The sequence below is a fragment of the Danio aesculapii genome, chromosome 12, assembly GCF_903798145.1.
Source record: "Danio aesculapii chromosome 12, fDanAes4.1, whole genome shotgun sequence".
NCBI classification, from domain to species: Eukaryota; Metazoa; Chordata; class Actinopteri; order Cypriniformes; family Danionidae; genus Danio; species Danio aesculapii.
In genome coordinates, this window is record NC_079446.1 from 24439922 (window position 1) to 24460068 (window position 20147).

At 32.7% G+C, this 20147-nt stretch overlaps 2 protein-coding genes across 2 annotated transcripts in view; both read left to right on the forward strand.

Annotated features, from left to right (window-relative positions):
* Window positions 1-2399: 2399 nt before the first annotated feature.
* On the forward strand, window positions 2400-4517 carry LOC130239042 (tumor necrosis factor receptor superfamily member 17). Its single transcript, XM_056470195.1, has 3 exons — window positions 2400-2559; window positions 3124-3267; window positions 4041-4517. Exons 1-3 carry the CDS (start codon window positions 2406-2408, stop codon window positions 4262-4264), a joined length of 522 nt encoding a protein of 173 aa, XP_056326170.1. The 5' UTR covers window positions 2400-2405; the 3' UTR covers window positions 4265-4517.
* A 1537-nt stretch (window positions 4518-6054) lies between these two features.
* Window positions 6055-20147, forward strand: part of snx29 (sorting nexin 29) — a 252068-nt gene continuing 237975 nt past the window's right edge. The window contains exons 1-7 of the mRNA XM_056468943.1: window positions 6055-6398; window positions 7758-7822; window positions 9219-9271; window positions 9413-9537; window positions 16395-16575; window positions 19146-19216; window positions 19307-19561. Of these exons, the coding sequence (XP_056324918.1) occupies window positions 6392-6398; window positions 7758-7822; window positions 9219-9271; window positions 9413-9537; window positions 16395-16575; window positions 19146-19216; window positions 19307-19561 (757 nt within the window). The 5' untranslated portion in view covers window positions 6055-6391. The remainder of the gene's footprint in view (window positions 6399-7757; window positions 7823-9218; window positions 9272-9412; window positions 9538-16394; window positions 16576-19145; window positions 19217-19306; window positions 19562-20147) is intronic.

Consider the following 20147-nt stretch of genomic DNA (forward strand, 5'->3'; position numbering starts at 1 on the left):
CAGTCTTTCCAATGGATTGAGGAATTCCTTCAGGAAAAATGGACGAATCAACAATCAAGCTGAAGGCTCAAATCGCATGGCTAGAGCAGATCTACCCGTCACCATTGCCATGAGCTCTTATCTCAGTTCACAACAACCTGAAACCAACCAGCTCAACCGAGACCCTTTAGTGATATAACACAGGTAACAAACATAGTACACTTTGAAAACAATAGTTTGGTAATACAATGTAACTCTTTGATTGGTGCTTAAAGCTCGGTGGTTAAGCTTTATTTTAATAATCATGTAATGTGTGGCTTTGTCAATTATTTACAGATTCCTGGACTCCTATTGGCCAGGACAGAGAATCAAATAAGACTTATCTTTTGCAAACTTTGCTCGACATTGAATGTCAGGCTCTGATTTGCATCTGTATTCCTACAGTGCTTTACATGGAGACCCTACTCTTCACAACTTCATCTGTGCTGCCTGACATTGACTTGATTTGTATATCTCTGGGATCATTAGTGTCTTTGGATACATTTATCTATAATCTGCTCATTTACATGACCATTATATATGTTTGTATAAAGCAACATTATTTGATTTATGGGTTGTAGACAATGTTGCATTTTGACTGTCACACGTGACAAAAAAAGGAAAATAATTAATATTTTCATCATTTAAAATCCAGTAAATGGTTAAACAGTTTTTTCTAACAAGGATCTCATTTAAAAAAACTTCGGTTATTACATTTTTACAATTGTCAAAACTGTCCTATAGTGTGAGTGGCTGTCCCAAGCATAAATGACAATTCTTATAAATTAAAAAGAAAATTGTAAAGTCATTAATAAATACCTCAGGTCAAATTTTACAAGGAACTATTTTTGTAAATGAAAATTTTTTTTCCATCCATGTATTTCTGTCACTGAAAAGCATCTGCAATTCCACTGAAAAGGACCAGATCATGTGAGTGAAGCCCTTGACGCGTACCTGTTGAGTTTTTGTCTCAGAATTTTTACATATTTAACTTTTTTGGAACCGCTATAAAATCAAGCTTTATTGTCCTTTGGTGTGACTCCCCTATTTATTGAAACGTCCAACAAGTCATGGAGAAAATAAAATGTTCATATAATATTATATTTCATATAAAGTAGACAGCACCATATGAAGATAAGTGTCCAACAAGGAAGATAAATCACTCTCACGCTATTTGTATTGTTTTATTAAATTTTGCTATGTCACACCCAGTCTATGGTCACACCATAGACATTTTTACGGTAAAATATAACCATATTTTTTCTTCAATTTAAAAAACAAATCAAAACTTATTTTACTGTCTATTTGTAAACCTGTGTGTGTGTGTGTATATAATCAAATGTACGTGATTTTTTTCCCCCTGCTGGTTGTGTATTGTGATATTTTACTATTATCTCTATATCTTATAAGCAGTGCTAAAGAGCTCATTTGTCTTATACAGTCTTTTGCAAAATAAATTCATTTTTAAAATTGATTTGTTAGTCTTGTTATAGTTTTATTTAAGTCAGTTTTTTTCCACTTCAAAAAGTTCAAGGTTACTATTCATTCATACTATTCACTCTCATATGGAGAATTAAGTGGCATGAATTGCTCAGGTGTGTAAAGATCTTGATGGTTCTGTGGGTCTCGTCTATCAAATTTGATCTTTAAGTTGCATTTTATATTGGCTTCGAGTCAGGTGATTGGCTGGGCCATTCTACAGCTTGATTTTCTTCCTCTGAAAGCATTTGAGAGTTTCCTTGCCTGTGTTTTGGATCATTGTCTTGCTGAAATTATTACTCTGGATTAATTTTCATCATCCTGGTAATGTAGCTGTTGAACTGAAGCAGCTAATATTAATTTACAATGTGGAAATGCTGAGGGTAGTTGAGGATTGGTTTAAACTAATCAATATTGTTTTCTTTGCATGTATGGATTTCTTTGGTTGTTACCAACATCTGGTGAAAATTTTAAGTCAACGGCACCTTTAGATATATGTTTTTTGTGTGGAAAATGGTGACATTTGATTAATGAGAATAGATGTTTAACAAGAAGATGCAAAAGGACAAATATATACTTGATCAAATATACTTTGTTATTTTTGCTGATGTAAAGAAAGCTATATCTAGAAATCAGGGCTTGATTTGTTTTTTGTTTGAAACATTATTATGACAGCTTTATTTTAAAACACAAGGTCACTTTGAATATAAATGAGCTTATATGAATAGTTATTTTTAGCTAAACAAAAATAACAGTTTTTTTATTATTAGAAAATGTGACTAAAAGTTCAACTGACTGAAAGTACAGATACTGAGGGACATCCCCTTCTTAAGCCAGATTTACATACATGGCTTAATAAATTGTAAACCACTGTGCAGGTTGAGTGAATCCCAACACCTCAGCGGAAGATGCTTCTCTGTATTCTGCTGCTATACACGACTATTTATGTTGAGGGGAAATGTTTGAAGAATCATTATTACGATGGACTTCTCGAGGAGTGTCAGCACTGCTCCATTAGATGCAACTCCCCACCAAATATTTGCAAAACGTTTTGTTCCTCAAGTAAGTACTGGCTTTACATCTTATTCAAATATTTTGATAATAATAAGATAGTTGTACAAGCCCATTATAGTAATGCTACATTTTAAAAAATGCTGGGTTCCGCACAATCGATTTGTGTTGGAACATCATGAAGGAATTAAGTTAACTTTTATTTTTAAATACATTTTGGTGGATTAAACATAAAACAATTAAGTTGCCCCCTGAAATATCTCAAAAATTGTGTAGTTTCAGCTCATTTTATATATAAAACAGCAACTAAGTTCACATAACTTGTGTAAGTTGTTTCATGTAAGCCTATATTATATTATATTATATTATATTATATTATATTATATTATATTATATTATATTATATTATATTATATTATATATGCATAATTAACTTTATGTACATGAATTATCCTGTATTAAAAATCAGGAGTAAGGAAACTTTTGTAAAACTTCCTTTATTTTGTCTTGTGAGAAAACATAATGTCTTAAACTCTTTCAACAAAATTGTACAAGTCAAGACTGTTTGTTGCATGATTTCTGTCTCATTCGGCGCCTTCATTTTGTTCTTTTCAGTACCGGAAAATGAAGTTGAAAAGAATCTAAATATTCGTTTTATTTTGATCGTGTTTTTTGTGTTCCTGGGAGCTTTCACGGCACTGACTATTATTCTACGAGTTATACACAGAAAAAGCTGTAAGCCCATCATCATGAACAAAGGTATATGGTGAAAAACACTTTTTAATATCTTAAGAAAATAACATAGAGACTTTTGTCCTTGTTTTATCACATTATTTCTCTCAAGGCAAGACACTATAGGTCAACTTTCAATTTTCAAGTGCCTTTTTCAGTTTAATGAAAAAAAAAACAGGGAAAAGTTTTAAGTGCTTCATTTGTTGCTTTTTTTCAATGTGTGTCTGTAGATTTCAATTACAGTTTTTTCAAAAAGACCTTATAAAATGGAGTCATAAATTACCACTTTAGCAACACTTACAATGAAAAGTTTTTTCATACCTATATTCTTAAGTTTTTTTTTAAAGCAGGATTTGTTTTTATAATATACTTGTTTAATATTTTATTAATTGACCTGATTATTTCAATTTTGTTTGATAAAGTCAGTGTTCACAGTGTTTTCTGAATTATGGATATATGATAAAAGACTCCCAAAAACACTTCTATAAAACCCTTTGACACTAATATGTAATAAACAAATAAAAATAATAATAATTCAATGTAAATGTTTATCTGACGTCATCCACTGTTTGGATTTTTGAACTGAAATGTGTGCAAATTAGCAACATTTAATGAAAAAATGCCTTGTAATACAAAACAACAACAACAACAAGTATTAGTTATTTTTTTTACACCTGCAGTGTCTTGCCTTAAGTCAAAATTGCTCAAATTTCATGTTTTTACCAAACAAAAAAAAAATATATATAATATGTAGTCTAGATTATTTTTAATTGAAAGAATTTGTAAATCAAATCACACAGTGCTTTGTGAAGAACAGAAGAACTCGGATGTCACAGAGCAATCTGAAGATACGGATGAAACTACAACTGATTTTCAGGACGGACTGAATAAGCATCACTACAACTCCAACCTGCCTCTTCCCTCCACTGAGGAAGGAACCACACTGCTGGTTACAACAAAAACAGTACAATCTTACCACTGTAATCCTGTCATATATGGAGGAGAAACCATGGAGGTTACGTAAATCATCAGACTCTGAAAACATTTTGTTTCTTATTATCTGTGATATTACTTCACCATTAATCTGTGCAAACGGGATATAACTGACATTTTAATCTGAAACTGAATTCTGTATGCACTAATAATAAACACAGGACTGGAATTTAAATACATGAACATTTACCATGGTTTAATACAAAAAAGAAGAAGAAAAAAGATTGTTTTAGTAACAACAAGGAAAAGACAAACTATTAGAGTTGCTGCTAAGCTGATCATAGTTTAACCACAGTATTTGTAATAAAACAAAGTAGTTATACATATGGCAGGGAAAAAACACCTGGTTATTACACCTTTACTATAATAAAACCATGGTTGTTTTAAAAACCTACAACTTAACTTGATATTATGTATATTAAATCTATAAAATAAAACAATCACTGATATTATTTTAATGAATTATTAAATATTAACTATGAAAATCATCATAACCTAAGTTAATGCTCATTTTTAATTTAGTTTATCATATTGATGTTAACAATCGGAGCCTATAAAGTGTTAACAAACAATAGGCCTATAAAGAATCATAACATTTTCTAAGCAAGATGTAGGCCAGATTAACTTTTGAAAAGTTTGCTTGAAAGTTACTAGCCTATTAAGTCTTCAACATAGGTTAGCTAGAGCTATAATGAAGTACTGAATCAGAATTTTCTCAAAAGTCATTCTAAAACTTTAAACAATAAATAATTATTCACTGTATTTTATAATGCCCACAATAACAATATATTGTACTGAATACTGGCACGATATGTATTATATTGAGGTAAAGTTGTTTTTTTCTTATTCGTACATTCGTTCAGTGGCAACTTGTGACATGCTCCCTATATTGTTTACCATGGTACTTTGAATATTTGTTCTGAAAATCACATGTAAGTATGACTTCAAAAAAACATCAGCACTATTTATTTGACTTTAAACAAGGAAGTACTTTAATAGTCATTGACTGCTAATTTGATTTCACTATTTAGAATTTGTTAATAATACTTTTATGAAATTATGTTATTAAGGAGGAAGTCCGAATGTGTGAATATAAAACCAACTTAACCTCAATATGTACTGTATTATTACTAAACATCAGGAATTCATATATAAGAAACTGTGTTATTGGTATTTAAAAATGTTAGAAACTAATTTCAACATACTTTGTCCAAACATCTCATATCTGAGCTCTTACACATTTTAAATGAATGAAATGTCAGTAAAAATGACTTAGCCTATGCTCATTTAAGTGTTAGGTCAACTTATAAACATTGTATAAAATGGTACAATCTTATTATATAAGATACTTCAATAAAAGAGCGAATGCGTGATATTTATGCAATAAATGCTTATAAATAAACTTCTGTCATTTACTCACCGTCTTTTTCCAAACTTTGTATCAACATTTCCCTCAGAAATGACTTGTTATGATGTCTGGGAGTCTCAGTCACCTTTAAATTTCACTGAATGGGGAAAAAAAACATACAATGAGTTGCAGTTTCTAAAATTCTGTCAAACATTTCATTTTGTGTTTCACTGAAGAGGAAAAAAATCAGTTTTGCAACGTCACGAGGCAGATACATGTTTGAGTGAATAATCATTTTAAAATCTTACACAAATGTAAAAAGCGACCGATGTGACTTGAGTTGAAAACAGGTTCAAATGACCGAAATAATGCATTTTTTTAATAAACTTACAATATTATTTATCATAAAATCAGCTGGCGGACCCATGTGAAAATGTTGCTGTCACGTGACACAAGAGTACTGTCATGTGACTGACACGAACGCTGTGCTGTGGCATTAGCGAGCTCTCGTTAGCAAAACGATACACAGAGTTTAGCACGTTAGTGACAGTTCACTCATGATTATCAGTAAAGCCTTGGGTTGCGTCATAAAACATCTTTTTGATAGTTCTGATGCATTAAACGGCTTCAAAAAAGTGTCAGTGTTGTTTGAGCTAGGCCTCGGTTGTTCAGTAACGATTAATTGTTCTGCAAAGGAAACTATGAAGAGAATCAAAATACAGACAATCTGGGGATTAATCTGACATTTTTGGGGACCGACAACACTGCGATTCATGTCGCTTACTAAAACGCTTAATCTGGATTTTCAGAATGAACGGTGAGTTGCAGATGTGAGGTAAACAAGACATTATTTGTATACAACACATTTGACTGTAAGTACTGTTTATTAAGCAGAATATTCAGTAACATATGTGCCACTGAAGTCTGAATATGCCAAATCTGTAAAATGTCATGCTTTTTTGAGAACTAAATTATATAACTATTTAAAATGAGGTGATCTAGGTACATTTAAACTTGATATAACTAGTTAAAATTTGGTTATAAAGGTACGTTCCTGTTTTAAAAAATCACTACTCACTAATTTCTTTGTCAGTGGTTTTGACAGCTTCTGTCAAACGTGTGCCAGTGTTGTGCTTCTATTTGTTCATAGGCTAGTGGTTCTGCCTTGCCTTGTATATATTATTTTTAAAAAATAATGAGAATTAATTACACAAATATAGATAATTGAAAACTAGGCATGGGCCGGTATAAGATTCTGACGGTATGATACCCTTGTATATAAATATATGGGTTTTATGGTATCACGGTATTGTGCTCACTGCTCTAAAATATATTCTTTTTAAATGTCTAGGTAGAAACAAGACATATAAAATATTTTGGAGAAGTAAACATGTCAGGCTAAATAATGAAAATAAATCATTGACCTCTGCTGTCTTCATTAGTTTCAAAAACACTGATTTCTTAACAATTTGAAACATCTTTGGATGAAAATTATTACCTCAGGAACGGTATTACAGAAAATTTTGAAAATTGCTCTCTTCATTTTTAGCAAGCTGATTTTAGCCATGGTTTTTAAACAGTTACCTAATATTCGCAGAAACATTGGTTCATCTCTTATATAAATATACTGTTGAAAGCTAAATAATTAACCCTCCCTCCTTTTTTCCTTTGGATAAAATCTTATTATCAATATCAATATTATTAGCCTCCTTTAGATTTTCTTTGGCCACAGAACAAACCTGTGTTATCCAATGACTTGATTAATTAATCAAATTAAATCTTTATATTTCACTTTAAGATAAATGCTAATATATTGCAAAACAACAAGTAAAATATTATGTACTACTGTCATCATGGCAAAGGCAAAAGAGGTTAGTTATTAAAATGATTATGTTAAAAATGTGTTGAAAAAAGATCTCTGTTCAACAGCACTTTTATTAATATTTTAAATATTATTAAAGATTTAAAGAAGAATAGAAATTTCAAATAAGGGTTAATAATTTTGCCTTCAACTATATGTGAAAAAAGTGCTTACACAGTAAGAAACTGAATGTCTTATTTTTCAGCAGTCAATCTTTCACCATTATGTTAATCATTATTATTCATCTCATGCACTGTTTTTTTTATGTTTAAGCTGTTGAGTGAGGTAACTTCAACTAGTAACTTTACCTTACAGGAGCACAGCAAAATGACCTTAAAAGACAAAACCTGTTAGAGAGACTTCTTGATGCGGTTAAACAGGTAAAGTAACATTGACTTGTTGCATTAACAGTAAGATCGTATATTTGTTTCCAGTGCTAACACAAACCACTTCCTCTTTTATCATGTTGGCTTAGATCAAGAAAAGACGTAGCGACTGACCAGGTTTGGTTTGTGATTGGCCAATTTTAACAGTGATTATCTCTCGACAAACCACAATGTCAATGGCCATTGTGGTTTGTCGAGAGATAATCACTGTTAAAATTGGCCAATCACAAACCAAACCTGGTCAGTCGCTACGTCTATGCTGTTTGAATCTTTCATATTTCATCTGAATGTCAACAGAAATAGTCAGTCGAAATGATCTGATTTAGTCCCTCTGGAAATAAGTGATGCTCAAGTTATTATGTATATTAAAGTTATTTATGTGCGTCTTTAAATGAAGAGTTTTGTGGATATGTTAAGGAAATAAACCTAAAGTTTTTATTTAGAAATGAAAAGGTACATTTTAGACCTCACAGTCTGGTCCCAATTGGCACATTTTTAATAGAAAAGTGTATTTAAATTGAATGCTTACTTTGAAATAAAATTAATTTGAATACATTTATTTTATTATCTCAGACATTATCTCTCCTTATTAAAACCAATAGGCTAATTACTTGAACTCATTCAATTTGTTTCAGTAGTTGCCGTTATCTTTAATAAAAAAAATGTGCAAGAAAATATTGGCTCTGTGCAAGTCAAAAAATGAATGACCTTTCAGATATTGTGTAATCTGTAGATAATAAACTTTCACTGTGAATCTTCTTGGCCTAATTCAATATTTTGCAATAATGGCATGCTAAAATAGTTACTATGAATGATATTAAAATGTCATTTTGTAAATTTAGAAAAATTGTGAATTTGCAGGTCACCTTGGCATTTTATTCTGAGTGCAGCAACTGTTTATCTTTCTTCTATTTAACAGCTGTTGTGCTTGCATATTAATATGCTTAAGTATTAATATTTTTTTCATGGGCCAATGGAGGTAATGCGATGGAAAACAAATGAAGTGCACAAAATAATACTGACATTTCCAACAGTTTGAATGATTACTTGAGTTGAGTATCACTTTCAAATAATGGTCCATTAGTTAATGTAGTTGATGTATTTATTGCTAACATGATTTAAGTATGAACAATCTGGTACAGCATTTAGTTCAATATGAAAAAAACCTGATAGTCATTGCACTGAGAGTTAACTTTATTTTCATTAACTAACATTAACAACGATTAATAAATACTGTAATAAATGTATTGTTCATTGTTTGTTCATGTAGTTAAATACATGAACTAATGGATCATTATTTTAAAACATTCCCCTGAATTGTATGGAATATAATAATTTCCATCTTAGCTTGAGATTGAACTTGCTCTAAATGTGATTATTATCTCCTCAGTGCCAAATTCGCTTTGGTGGCAGGAAGGAGATCGCTTCAGATTCTGATAGCAGGTGAGAAGAATATTTAATCAGTGTATTACATGTTTATTTTAGAAATCTGAAAAATCTGATATTTATTTATCTGGTATTTATATATAGTTGAATTACCTTCACTGCTTTATTGCATAGATTTTATTGTGTTTGCTTTCATAGGGTCATATGCCTGTGTGCCCAGTTTGAAGCAGTACTTCAGCACGGCTTGAGGAAGAGTCGAGGTTTAGCCCTTACAGCAGCTGCCATTAAACATGCTGCAGGATTTAGCAGTAAAACTGAAGCAGGTACTGTAACTGACTTCAGCAAATAATGCACATCCAGAAATCCAGACTTTTATTTTCTGTCAGTCTTGTTTTGGCCAGCTAGTTTAAGCCATGTGCTTTTCAGAAAAAGGATGCTAAAATAAGTGCTTTACTAAGCAATTACCCTGTGAAATTATTGCCCTTTTTAATGGGTTTGTTTTAGGCTGGGTACACACTAAAAGATTTTATTATTATCAAAGATATTAGAGACCACAAACATGGAGAAAAAAATTGTTGCCAGTTTTTATAGTGTGTGCACATCACACACCAACAGATTTTTAACCAGAGTCCTGAATGTGAATACAGGACATCTCGCAAAATCGTTTTGTTTTTGTATTTTTACAACAATGTCACAATGTACACTAATCAACATTTCTCAATATTGTTTATAAACCCAAATTAGCCCAAAATCTAGTTTGGTAGCCCCTTTGCCAGATGTTATAGTCCTATAAAGCAACAAAAATACAAAATTCTATTATATTTTATACTTAAAAGGAATAAATGATGCACTTTCTCTAATAGACTGTGGTATGAAACTCCACTGGTGTGATGCTTTTTGACCAAAAGAAGTTTTTCTAAGTGAAATGATGCAATAGCTACTCTAGTTACTCTGTTTTCAACAGATTTAAATTGTCAGAGGGAGAAGACAAACCATGCGTAATCTTATAAACTACACACCATTTTTAAACTTAATGATATTTTCCCAACTAAGCAATTTATGCATTTTAAAATAATACAATTATGAAAACTAAACCGTTTTGTTAATCAAAAATTTTAAGTGCTTGTTTTTTATTTTTTAAAGAATTTTAGAGGTTTTGAAACTGTAGACTTTGTGTTAGACCAACTTATCAGACAGTTCTGAGACTATATATTGAGACTTGAGAATAAACATGGCCAAAAGTTAAACAATGTTTTAATTAACATTAAAATCTACAAACTTTGGCCATCCTCAATCTCAGCTGTCCAATTCCGTTTCATTTTGTTCTGTACCATCACTGTTTGCTATGCTTCCATCTTCTGTCAGCTTGCTTTATGATTGGATATTGTTTCAATTCACTGGATAATCCCTGCCTCAAATGGTTATCCTCTGTGTTCCCCAACACATCAGGACTTCTGATCATAAATATTCATGTTGAATATTTACAATTCACAATCGGAGTGTCTCCAATGTTGTTCCAGGCAGATTTAGTCACCTCGCACACCACAATACAATCTGGAAAGATAATCTTTAGAGCCACCAAGATAATTGGGACATTACCTAGTATTGTGGGGAAAGACATCGGCTCAAAATCAGCCTGAATATCTTGGGTTGTGTACCCAATCTTGGGGGACTGCAAATACGAGAGGACGAGGAAGAATGTGATAAAAATATATGATTGAATATATAAATAAATAAATGAATGATATGAATATAAAGGAACAATTGTTGGAACCATTCCATTGAAGAAAAACTACAGTGCTCTCTGAAATAATTTGAAACCGAAAAAGTATTAATTAATCAAACGTTACCTAATATAAACTATTGAAAACCAGATATTTCTTTCAAATTGTTGTTCAACAGAAGCCTTAAAAAAGCTTGTAGCATTAAAAACTAATGAAACTGGCCTGGCCAAAATTGAAGGGTACCTACAATTTTATCCACGTCTGTATTTATTTCCCATATACAGTTGAAGGTAATATTATTACCCCTCCTGTGAAATTTGTATTCTTTTTCAAATATTTCTCAAGTGATATTTAACAGAGCAAGGATTTGTTTTTGCAATGTTTCCTATAATATTAAAAATATTTTTATAATACACACTTCTGTAGAAAGTATTATTTTATTCCTTTTCATTTGTCTGGAATAAAATCAGTTTAAAATCTTGAAGAACAAAACAATTTAAGGTCAATATTATTAACCCCCTTAAGATTTTATTTTATTTGTCACAGAACAAGAGACTGTTATCCAATAACTTGCCTAATTAACCCAACTTGCCTAGTTAACCTAATTAACCTAGTTAAAATTGCACTTTAAGCAGATTACTAGAATCTTGCAAAATAAATAGAAAAATCTTATATACCGTCATCATGGCTAAGATCAAATAATTTAGCTATTAAAAAGTATTTATCAAAACTATTATGTTTAAAATTGTTTCAAATCTTCTGTGCATTAGGTTTTAGGATGTGTATATGTACTTTGCTATGTTCTATTGTTATACAGTTGAAATCAGAATTATTAAACCCCCTTTGAATTTTTTTTCTTTTTTAAATATTTATTTTAAAAATATTTTTTTAAATAAGCCCACACCAGCCCGCCGCCTCACACCGTGGGCAACTCCGGAGTAGAAGAAAGTCCAACCCTTCTCAAGAAGTTGAGTTTCAGAGCCCCAGCTGTGCATGGAGGTGAGCCCAACTATCTTTAGTTGGTGTCGTTCCAACTCCCGCTCAAGCTCCGGCTCCTTCCCTCCCAGTGAGGTGACATTCCATGTCCCAAGAGCCAGTTTCTGTGCCCGACAATCGGGTTGTCTTGGTCCTACCACCCATTCCACAATGCACCGGCCCCTTACGACTCCGCCTGTAAGTGGTGGGTCCGCAGGAGGATGGTCCCACGTCGCTCCTTCAAGCTAAGCTGGACGGGTTCCTTGGAAAAAAAACCCAGCCACCAGGCGCTCGCATACGAGCCCAAACCCCAGCCCTGCCTCCAGGGTGGGGCCCTGTCTGCATCATACCGGGCGACGTCACGGTCCTCGATGCAATGGAGTTCATAAGGGGTTTTTGAACTGCACTTAGTCTGACCTGTCACCTAAGACCTTTTTGGCTTGGGAGACCCTACCAGGGGCATTAGCCCCCGACACACATAGCTCTTAGGATCACTCAGGCACTCAAACCCCTCCATCACGGTAAGGTGGTGGTCCATGGAGGAGTAGAAATGAGTTATTAAAACTATTATGTTTTGAAATGTGTTGAAAAAATATTCTCTCCGTTAAACAGAAATTGGGGAATCAAATAAAAAGGGGGGCTAATAATTCAGGGGGCTAATAATTCTGACTTCAACTGTATGTTTATCTTTAATTAATATGCAGGTCTGCGAGACAAAACATTCTACTTTGTCCTGTCATATGTTAGAATGACAACAAAGCTCGATTTGACTTGACAATAAATATGTTTTTCTTTATGTTTTATTAAGATATTTACAAATAAACATGGATTAGTATAAAAAATACAATAAAATAATAAAAACAATTAATTTCGCAAAAAAAATCATTAAAATAACCTAATAAAATAAAAATGATAAAATGATGAATCCAAAAAAGCTAAATTTAGGACCAAATAAATAACTTTTGCCAAATCTGAAAAGAAGTGCTTTACTAGTGGTTTACTCTGTGAACTTTTTGCCCTACTTAATGAGTTTGTCTCAGTTGGTGCCACTGAGAGACATTGCCTGAGAGATTTCCCTAGTAACAAAGAGCACATGTGGTGTTCTGGGTTGTCCATAGAGGAAACAGATGCTTATGAGTGCTCATACAGGAAAACCAGGTGCTGATACTGTTTATGAAACCAGATGGTTATGTAACAAGCTCTGTAAAAGTGGCCAAAAAGAGAAACAAGGTTTTTTTCTGAGGTTAGTCATCACACCTGCTGTGGTTTTGAGCTGTTTAATATGAACAGCAGAACTAAGAGCGATACTCTGAATCAGTGCAGAGAACTTGTCGTTTTTCTTGAGTAGAAAGTTTATTGCACCCCTGAAAGTGGTGGGGAATTTATGTAATGTTCATTAGGCCTGAGTTTCCATTGTAAATGATTTACATGATGAACTGTACTTGAAGCTTGTGAACTAAAGACACTTGATGAAATTGCAAGTTTTATGTTTTTATTTTTTGTCTATTGTTGTTTGACTATGTGCAATCATTTCGGTGTTTATGAACTGGTGTAGATGTTATGTCAATGTTAGAGAGATTATTAAACAGTTTGCCAGGTCTTAGATAAATGCTAAATCTACATATGGAGGTTGTTTCACGTTATTAATTAGCAATTCACAATCCTCATTCAGTATTATGAGAATGACAGATCTTATCAAAGATGAAAAACATGAACTAGTGCAATGTCTTTTAAAGGCAACTATTATATTTGAAAAATTGAACAGTGCTTATTGAAATGTTAAAGTGGAGACCCCATGGGACATCAACGGAGTACTAGGGGCAACGAAATGTCCAAAATTTAATTGATTAAAAATGTAATTAAATTATAATTTATTAAATTATATATTTATTATGCATATAAAAATTTGTGAAATAATAAAATATAATGTAAAGACATTGAATACGTAAGATATTGAATAAGTTTAATTTATGTTTAAGTTAGTTTAATTCTCTGGAGAACGATCAGTTTACACACAGCCTCTGTGAGCAAAAGGATACCAAGGTTGGGCATTTTTAAAAACAATGTTACAATGTTTTAGATAGGAATTTCTCTAGAGCTCCTTAACTCTTAAACAACCAGTAGATTACACATGGCTGTAGTAGCCCAATGATTATAATGCATTTGAGATTTACTTTAGCAAAACCTTAATCAGTAATCAATATATAACTGTCAATCTTCAATATATGATCATTAATATAAAAAATTTCCAACACGATTACAAAAAATTAGTTACTATAAATAATGTAAATAATTGATCGATGCACAGCATGATTAAATAAGAAACATAAATCAAAACATTATTAAAATAAATAAAAACATTAAACCAAAAATACAAGTTTGAATAAATGATGTAACTAAATAAATACATTATTGTTATGAGTATAAAAAATAAACTAGGAATATCTGAAGGATCATTATTCTTTGAAGACTGTATTAATGGATGCTAAAATGTCAGTTTTGTCCTTAGGGCTGAACGATATATAGATTGAGCATCACAATATGTGTATCCGCAATAGTCACATCACAGAATTAGATTGTTTATTAAAGATTAAAAGAAAAAGACATTATTAAATGTGTTTATATTTATGTTATGCTTGATTGTTCAATTTCTGTACTTGTGAACAGTGTTAAATAAAAAAAACACTGTTTATATAACTTATATTATTGCTCTGTCATATCTTGTAATTTATTATAATTCAAGGAGATCCACTGCATAGAAAAAGACTTGATAATCTAAATGAATGAAATCTTCCCAAAAACAGCTGTTCAAATAATCTTGTGAAATTATATTTATATCACAATATAAATTGCAGCAAAACAAAATGTCAGGTTTTTTAATATCGTGTAGCCCTATTTGCCGTCATACATTGTAAAGAGCGATTAGTTTAAAGAACTTAAAAGCGAAGAAGAACATTGGCTTAAAAGCAACAAGTTGACTTTTACTTAAAAATGGAGTAAACCTTTTGTTACTTGGACTTAACTTCATTTTTATAGTTACAATGAATTTGCTTAATAATTTGAAGACACTACATATGCATGAAGATCTGCAGCAAAAAAATGCACTAATGTTTCACTGCATGTCTTTAGTGAATCCTGATGGTAGATTTTTTAACAGCAAAAGACAATTAGCAAATAAATTTAGTCCCTAGTGATCATTAGAGACTTATTTCAAATACATGGAAACACCTTCAAAATATTAACTTTTGAATAATAGTGTATAAATAAATCATATTTAGCTATTAATAATGTTTGTCAAGTGAACATAAACATTTGTCTAGTGAAATGATCACATCTGAACCCGCAACCTTTTGCTTTCCAGTCTAGATCTTTAACCACTAGACTGCACCAATCTGTATGCTGCACAAATTAAATGTCACAGAGCCCAGACAAGAAGACCACCTGAGCCCTGACTGAGTGACCCCATTTAAAAAACTGTTACATACAGACAAGCTCTACGTCAAGCTAGTGAAATGCATCCTCGTTTTGATCTCAACTGAGGCAAAGAAAAAACATCTAAATAAGTTTCAAATTGAATTGATTTGTTTACTTTACATTCTTTGCTGACCTTTTCTCTACCTCATATATTCTGATTCACAGAATAATCTCCTATAACTTCTGCTATGATGTCTCTATATCTACTGTATATGTACAGTTCTCTGCAAAAGCCATCACCAGCTCTGGGATGCTAAGATTTTGCGCAAATCTATCTATCTAAAATCTATGGAGCAAGTGCGGGGTCATTACTTTTGGGTGATCGAAACCTTTAATAAACAAACAAAATGGGGTTAATATGTACACAATATTCAGAACACAATTACTTTTGGAATCAATACACTAGCATAAATAGCCACCAAGCAAAAGCTTCAACTCTTTTCAATCTCATACTGCCTATAATATTGCCAATAAATACTTTATACAATATTCAGGTCTGGACTCTGTGGAGGCCATTTCATGACTGTTTCATGAGCTGTTTTTCTCTCTAAATATAATTTCATTACTTCAGCAGTGTGTTTGGGATCATTATCATGCTGAAAAATAAAACTATTACAAATAAGGTGCTTTCTGGTAGGAATTACATGGCAAATTAAAACCTGTCGGTACTTTTCAGCGTTTACAATCCCATCAATTCAGGTAATACTGACAACTGCTCTGGCAGAAATGCAGATCAAATCAAGACAGAAACTCTAGTATTTTTCATTCATCCTTCCATCTTTCTCTTTTAACTGTCTTAACAATATGACCCAAAAATACAACTAGAACCTCTATATTCTGGTTGTAATTTAATAAAGAGAATGAGAAGTAATATATAATGTCATTATACCTTCATTCAAACAATAAATGTAACTATGGGGAATAAAATCTTTCCACAGTACTGTGTATATAGTCTATTATCAGGAACTGAAACCAGCATTTAAGCAGATGTCTCTTGTGTGTTGCAGAGCTGACATTCTGGTTTTATGTGAAAGATCACCTGAACCGTCATGAGCTGCAGCGTTTCTACTCTCTGCGGAATATCACATCTGAGCAGGGCCGTGGTCGAGCATGGCTTCGCTGTGCCCTGAACGAACACTCGCTGGAGCGTTATCTTCACATGCTGCTGGCAGATCGTGCCCGCCTTAGGTATGCACACACTGTCACACCCATGATTTGTGTTTATGGATCTCTTTCTTCTTGAAGTTCTCTAAGCACCACAGCTATGGAAAATATGGAAACATTTTTTTTCAGTGTTTCTGGATTTAAAGTCCAAATTCGCAATGTTTATTTTGTCAGCGCACTTTGTTATTCTTTAGGTGAATAATTAATCTGTGTCTGATTTGGTAATGTTCAATCATTTGGTTGAGTTCATCGAAGAAGTTTGAAGTGTCGGTTCATCTGTGTTGACTTCAGTTTGACAGCTTCAGCCTCAATATTGTTAACCACACCCTCTTACCACTAGTTTGCTATGAGGCAATGAAGTGCAAAAGAGAAAGACGACTACTCGGTATTCTGTTTCAGCTGGTACATGAAAATGCTGAAATAGTAGTCTCAGCTACTTCTGTTTCATTTAAAGAGACCCAAAGCTAAAAATTCTGTCATCATTTACTCTACCAATACATGTTCCAAACCTAAACCTGTCACCTTTGACCTCCATAGTATTTGTTTTTCCTACTATGGAAGTCAGGTTTTCAGCTTTATTTAAAATATCTAAAAAAATTTGGTTCAACTGAAGAAAGAAACTCCTAAAGCTTTGCAACCACTTGAGGATGAATCAATTTAGATATTTGGGTGAAATATCCCTTTGAGATTTATAGTGAAGTGTTTTTGTTGTATTCTGTGCCGTGAGCTATTGATGGCATTTCTTACTACCAAATAAAAAAGTTGTCAGTTTGACCCATATTCTTGCATAAAATAACCAAAAAGGCGGCAGTTTTCTGGAACTGTTCCTATTCACTATAGACAAGTACGTAAAACCCTAAACTGATCTGTTATCATTTTTTTACAAGACATATAATTATTCATGCTGGTTGCTAGCTGTACTTAACAAAGCAAACTGAAAACAAATTCTTCCTTGCTCCTCATAACAAACATAAGAATTGTGCTGCGTTGCCATAAGCAGCCTTCCTTTAGAGCATTAAAGAAATGCAAAGTGACAAGCGGGTCCTGCTTTTGGCAGTATTCTAGACTGGACCATTGGAACCAAACCATGCAATAAAATTCCGACATGTCTGCAATTTTAAAAGGTTGCACAAGTATTTGCAAGTTTAACATGAGTAATTTAATGAAGCATTGAAGACATGTCATTCTCTGCAAAAATGATTGTTTCACAAAGGCTAGCTTACAAAAAGGAGAGCTGTGGCAGAATCAAAATTTGGAAGCCCTAATTCAAGTGAAGAGAAACGTTTTCAAAAGACAGCCATTGAGAGATAAAGACAACAAAATTAGTATTTTTTTAGATGACCAGTACAGGTTACTGTATTTTAAAAGTATTTTAAAACAGAAATGCCTTTTATTCAGCTTATTTGGTTATAGACATACTATGAAACTAAATACCCTTTTCACTTCACAATATTAGATTAGTGGCTGCATTTGAAGTTTTTGAGTAATAACAGTAGATAATATTACTGTTTGGTAAAAATGTATGTCAAATAATAAAAATACTTTGATTTCGTTGAATGTCCTTTGTTCATGATATATTAAGGGGTAAGTCCTGAACAACAAATGAAAACATTTGTTATTTTACCAATTGCAGTTTTCTGGGTGAAAAAATGCTTTAAGATTACAATTATTTTTTTTAAATTTGAAATTTTATCAGACATTTATAGAATAGCCTGAAGCAAATGTTAACGTTTATCTCAAAACTAAACCTAATAAATCCAGTAAATACCTAGAAACTTTTCAAGATTTATTCCATAGATGCAGCAAATATTACATTTCAAAACCAAACCTAATAAATCCAGTAAATCAAGAGAAACTAGATTTTTCAAGATATTTTGTTCCATAGAGCAACAAATATTAACGTTATCTCCAAAACTAAACCTAATAAATCCAATAAATCGAGATGAACTACATTTTTTTCTAAACTTATTTCCATAGAGACAACAAATACTAACATTTATCTCAAAACCAAACCTAATAGATCAAACCTAATAGATTTTTTTTAAAGAAGAGAGACTTTGATTTTTTTTTCAAGATTTCTTTCATAGATGCAACAAATATTAACATTTGTCACAAAACCAAACCTAATAAATCCATAAATGCGAGAGGAAACTGGATTTTTTTCCTGACTTAATTTCCATAGATGCACCAAATAGTAACATTAAATCTCAAAACCAAACCTAATAAAATGAGAGAAACTAGGTTGTTTCAAGTTATTTTTCAATAGATGCAACAAATATTAACATTGTCATCATAAACCAACCTAATAACTCAATAAATCAAGAGAAACTATATATTTTTTACATAGAGTGCAACACATATTAACATTTCTCAAAAATCAATCCTAATAGTCCATAAATCAAGCCATAGATGCACCATTTATTGACGTTTGTCTAAGACCAACCTAATAATTCAAGTAAATCAAAGTTTTTTCCCATAGATTCAACAAATATTAACATTTATCTCAAAACCAAATCTATTAAATCAAGAGATGCTAGATTTTTTCAAGAGTTTTTTTCATAGATGTAAAATGACTCCTTTTTGCTTCCCATTAGTGCCTTCTATGAAGACTGGGCATTTGTCCTGGACGAGGAGAGAGCCAGTATGCTGCCCACGATGGCTGCAGGTGACAATTGAATGAGATTGTTTCCAATATACTGACATATTAGTCACATTCTTTCTTACTGAAGTGCAAATATTATGCATGTGTCAACAGGGCTCAATTCCATCCTGTTTGCAATCAACATCGACAACACGGACCTAAATGGCCAGGTCCGCGGAGGGTCATCTGTGTCCCACCTGCTAAAGGAGTCCACACAGGGCATGAGCAGTCTGTGGAAAGAGTCTACTCAAGGTGTCAGCACATTACTGCGGGAAATCGGTACTGCCACTGCTGTGGTTCCTGGTTTCATCCCTCGCTCAGATGCTCCTTCAGACCCCCTGCCTGTCCTGCCCCGCAGCACTTCTGCAGGTGTTTGAGTCACGTACCATAACAGATCTGCACATACACTCACAGTCAAATGTAGGGGTGCAACAGCTTGTTACTAGGATGGTATGCTTAAATGAATTAGTCTGAACCAAATCTACTCCTAAAGGCTGCACTTTTATACCATAAGAATAGTAATATATTACGTTCATTTTTCTTTATGGGTTAATAATTTTTTGAAATGCATTGGTGACTGACATCTCAGTGCTAGGCCCATTGCAGGATTTAGATGACATCAAAATATGCTGCATTTATTCAATAACAATATACATTACTGCATTCAAAAAACATCTGTTACGAATCAGACATGCACAGATATGGACATTTTGATATTCATACCAATAACTATTTATCATTTGATACGCTTAATTGATTTGTTGTTGGAGAAGTACATATCTTGACATAAAATATTCTGAATCTGATTACAAAAAAGGGCAGCACGGTGGCGCAGTGGGTAGCACAACTGCCTCACAGCAAGGGGGTCGCTGGTTCGAGTCCCGGCTGGGTCAGTTGGCATTTCTGTGTGGAGTTTGCATGCTCTTCCCGTGTTGGTGTGGGTTTCCTTTGGGTG

What these genes read in the sequence shown, in the direction of transcription:
- LOC130239042 (XM_056470195.1), top strand. Translation starts at nt 2,406, where the DNA reads ATGCTTCTCTGTATTCTGCTGCTATACACGACTATTTATGTTGAGGGG. An exon ending in CAAAACGTTTTGTTCCTCAA is followed by an intron (nt 2,560 to 3,123) that starts GTAAGTACTGGC and finishes TGTTCTTTTCAG; the next exon opens with TACCGGAAAATGAAGTTGAA. An exon ending in GCCCATCATCATGAACAAAG is followed by an intron (nt 3,268 to 4,040) that starts GTATATGGTGAA and finishes CAAATCACACAG; the next exon opens with TGCTTTGTGAAGAACAGAAG.